The 3,895-nt window shown below is 42.2% G+C and overlaps 1 protein-coding gene across 1 annotated transcript; it reads left to right on the top strand.

Annotated features, from left to right (window-relative positions):
* Window positions 1-355: 355 nt before the first annotated feature.
* Window positions 356-2,737, top strand: c1ql2 (complement component 1, q subcomponent-like 2). The gene is made up of 2 exons (XM_061226590.1): window positions 356-1,363; window positions 2,041-2,737. The coding sequence occupies exons 1-2, from the start codon at window positions 782-784 to the stop codon at window positions 2,218-2,220; spliced, it is 762 nt and encodes a 253-aa protein (XP_061082574.1). The 5' UTR covers window positions 356-781; the 3' UTR covers window positions 2,221-2,737.
* Window positions 2,738-3,895: the final 1,158 nt, after the last annotated feature.

Here is a 3,895-nt window from a genome sequence, read left to right as displayed (position 1 = left end):
CACTCGTCACTCACGGATATGGCCATGCATTCAGAGACAAGAGCACAAGATCGTGGTGCTGAAAGGACAGCGCATCTCGAAAATCCCGCTGTCAACAGGCGGAGAGCTGGATCTCCATCCATTCTAACGTGCACTTAACTTGAATGATACAAATACAAGAATATTTATTTTATCACTGTTATCAAAACAAAGTTAATAACCAAATAGTTGAAACTCGTCACATAAAATTTCTTCACGAAAATGTATGCTATTTCAGAATAGACATTGAAGACCACCCTTGAGAGAGAAGCTTTAATTATTTGTAACACTTTCTGATTCAATATTCTCTCAGGTGTAATAGTGGAGGATTTGTAATTCATACATAAAGATTGCATGATTATTGTTTCAATCGTAATCCAAATTGCAGCTGGCTTTGCCCTTAACTCGTTACGTCAGCGCCTCCCTTCTCCCCCGCCTTGTTGCAGACGGGCTAGTATCGCTTGGAGGGTTCTGTGCTCAGCTCCGTGCGCTCAGCCATGCCAAGATGAATATTTCTTACGTTTGTTCTGTGAAGCGTAGTGATAGTGGCATCGCTTAAACTGCCTAAGGTGAACAAAGCTCGAGGTTAAAACAAATTTGTTTTATTGGAAGAAAGAGTGATCCCTTTCGTCCACTTTCTGCTGGGATTTTTAGACACACAAAACCTTTCACCATTACTTCCCAAAGCAAAGCGGACTTTTTAGGGCTTGCTTCTCGGATTCTCCAGAGGAAGCGACTCGTTGCTGCTGTAGTGGGCATCGTCATGGTGTTGGCTCTTATTATAGCAATACCGCTGTTGGTTCAAACTTCGAAGACGTCGGCTCATTATGAAATGATGGGCACCTGCCGAATGATCTGCGATCCCTACAACCCGAAACCCAGCGCTACCGCCATGGAAGTCATGCAGGACCTTAGTGCCATCCCGCCTCCACCTTTTGTTCAAGGGACTAGAGGCGAACCGGGAAGACCGGGAAAACCTGGACCGAGAGGTCCGCCGGGTGAACCAGGTCCGCCCGGTCCAAAAGGACCACCGGGAGATAGGGGGGAGTCTGGGAAGCCTGGCTTTCCCGGGCTGACCTCGGGGACAGCAAGGACCGAAACTGGGGACGTTAGCCCAATGCTAGGGAGCACAAAGATCGCTTTTTATGTCGGTCTCAAGAACCCCCATGAAGGATATGAAGTTCTAAAGTTCGACGATGTGGTGACGAATCTGGGGAACCATTACGACCCGTCAACCGGCAAATTCACGTGCCAAGTGTCCGGAATCTATTTCTTTACCTACCATGTGCTAATGAGAGGAGGTGACGGCACGAGCATGTGGGCAGACCTCTGTAAAAACGGACAGGTAACTGTGAAACGCTCTATGTTGCTTCTTAACCTTTTGATGGCGAAGAGGATATAAACACTGCTTAGAGTGTAAATTAGTTTATGAAGTTTACGATTGAGAAACAATAGGCCATTGTGAATTTTCTCCATATAATAGACTCCTGGGTTTAAGACAACAAATAACTTATAGATATATTTTCGCGTATAGGCTATTCATCATTATTAGGTTTATGGATAAAGCCTTTTACGTTTGGTGAGCCCATCTTTGTCTGTGCATTTGCTGGATACGTGGTAATTATGTTATTCTGTCAATCCAAACATTAACATTAATCTAAACATTACGAAGCTACATCTGCCGAACAAGCAAGGCTATGTGTCACGGAGAGAGCGTATCACCGACTTTGGTGGTGAAGTTAATCTTCCAGTGTCACCACTGATCAGGCCAGTGGCTTAGTCCTCTTTTACTTCACGCGCCAATTACTTATCAGGAAGCTCACGGTATTTATTTTACCACATAAGATAACTGTCTGACGTTCTGGTCCACTGCCCACCACAATGCACCTGAAGTGTAACGCACATTTGGCTCACTTCTCACTCAAAGTGTTATAAAGTCTTGGCCAAATAAAAACGCATCGCTTAAATAATTCTAAAATAAATATTACATACATTTCTAATGGTGTGCGTTTAATTCCACAGGTCCGTGCAAGCGCTATTGCTCAGGACGCAGACCAGAACTATGATTATGCGAGCAACAGCGTGGTCCTCCACTTGGACTCTGGCGACGAAATATACGTCAAACTGGATGGCGGAAAAGCTCACGGGGGCAACAACAACAAGTACAGCACATTTTCTGGTTTCATTTTGTATCCTGACTAAACGGACATACGCACTTGTATTCCCGGCGCTACCAGTAAAGCAACGGTCCCCGAACAGGGGTACTGCTATGTTCATTTTTGTTTTGTTGAGAAGGGACAAACACCGGTCTTTCTTTCCTATTGAATAACCGTTATAAAGAAGATATAGCTGTCTGAGGTCATTTTGTTTGAATGTGATCATGTTTGCTTGGCTAGTCTGTGATGTATTTAATACGTATAGCCTAATATATGAATAAATATGTGTATCAAAGATGAATATAAAAATAAGTTAAAGTAAGAAGAGAAATGGCAAAAACTGATGTTTAATCTTCTTCCACGCAGTAAAATGCTCAGCGTTAAATAGCTATAAACGAGTTTAAATTATCCAATAGGCATCAGGTGTACGATCAGAGCAAAATGTAAGCTGCTCAATTAAAGTTGATTCAACACTGATCGTTTTACTGTACAGGGTCCAAATGTTAACTAAGCGATATGTAATTTACGTTCTTTTATTTCATTATACGATGTCCATAGCAAATACGTATTTCAATAAATATTATGTTTTTTAATAAAGTTCCTTGTGTTGTTTCATAGAGGCGTAGCCTATAGAGATATGCTAGTGTAGGCTAAATGCTAAGCTTAGTGCTTGTAAAAGAATAGCAAAAAAGAAAGTTTAACAAATAGCATTTTGTGTTATCTGGGTAACTCAGAAAGCATTCATTTATATATTGTGTGTGACATCAGCTCATTTAGGCCGACTACTATTTAAACATCTAATGGCAACTTGTACCTATATGAAATACAGAAATTGATAGGTAATTCATTCATATTAAATTCATGTCGGCCGTATGTTGACTACGGAGTCAACTAATTTAAGGCGCCTACATAGCCTATGGGAACAATTCAACAAGTGAATTTGATTTGTGGTTGCTGTGATTTTTGCTGCAAAATTGTTTGTAGTCGTCTTACAGCCAATACCTTCACCCATGATCATTTCAACTTAACTTCAGTACCACCCGCACACAAAATAATACAGAAAAACTAAACAATATCTTGTCAAGCACGCTTAAAACAACCGATTGCTCTCCCCCAATCTGAGGAGAGAATGGCCTTCATTGTTTTTTTATTCGCATTAGTTTTAATGACTCTTAATTGGGGCAGAATGATCTTTTCACAGTAAAACATGAATTAACCGACGTTATTTTATTTTTTTTAAGAATGAAGGCTGACATTCTTTGTTGGCAACACGCTGTAGCCTTTGGGCTACTGAGATGGTGGCACTTCGAATCTGCCCGGGGCCAGTAGGGAACAATCCACGTTATTCTAGGGACTGGAAGACCATCTGTTTCGTTTATTGCGAAAGGACAACGAAGCTAATGTCACCGGGTTCACTTTTGACGTTAAATGTACAAATCTACGTCTCTTTGAGGCCAATCTGTATTCGTACAGGCGCCCACGTCCCCTCTGTTCCCATGCTGAAACGGTTGCAGGTGTCGCGGAGATTGTCAGCAGCTAAGAGAATGATGGATTGATGAATCTTTGAGACGGCAGAGGCCCGTAGTGACACATAGCCCTGACAATGATCTATGCGCTCACCCATTATCATTCGGGGGAGGACGGTTTAACCACCTTAACAAAGTGGCCAGCTTCCCGTGGAGACGCCAGGGTACTAATTAAAGTCACAACAGCCCCCGCGA

This window comes from Conger conger, chromosome 17 (assembly GCF_963514075.1).
Source record: "Conger conger chromosome 17, fConCon1.1, whole genome shotgun sequence".
Lineage (NCBI taxonomy): Eukaryota > Metazoa > Chordata > Actinopteri > Anguilliformes > Congridae > Conger > Conger conger.
This window is presented reverse-complemented; position numbering and strand designations above follow the sequence as displayed.

Coding starts and splice junctions, on each gene's coding strand:
- c1ql2 (XM_061226590.1), top strand. CDS start 782: ATGGTGTTGGCTCTTATTATAGCAATACCGCTGTTGGTTCAAACTTCG. Junction 1,364..2,040: donor ACCTCTGTAAAAACGGACAG/GTAACTGTGAAA, acceptor TTAATTCCACAG/GTCCGTGCAAGCGCTATTGC.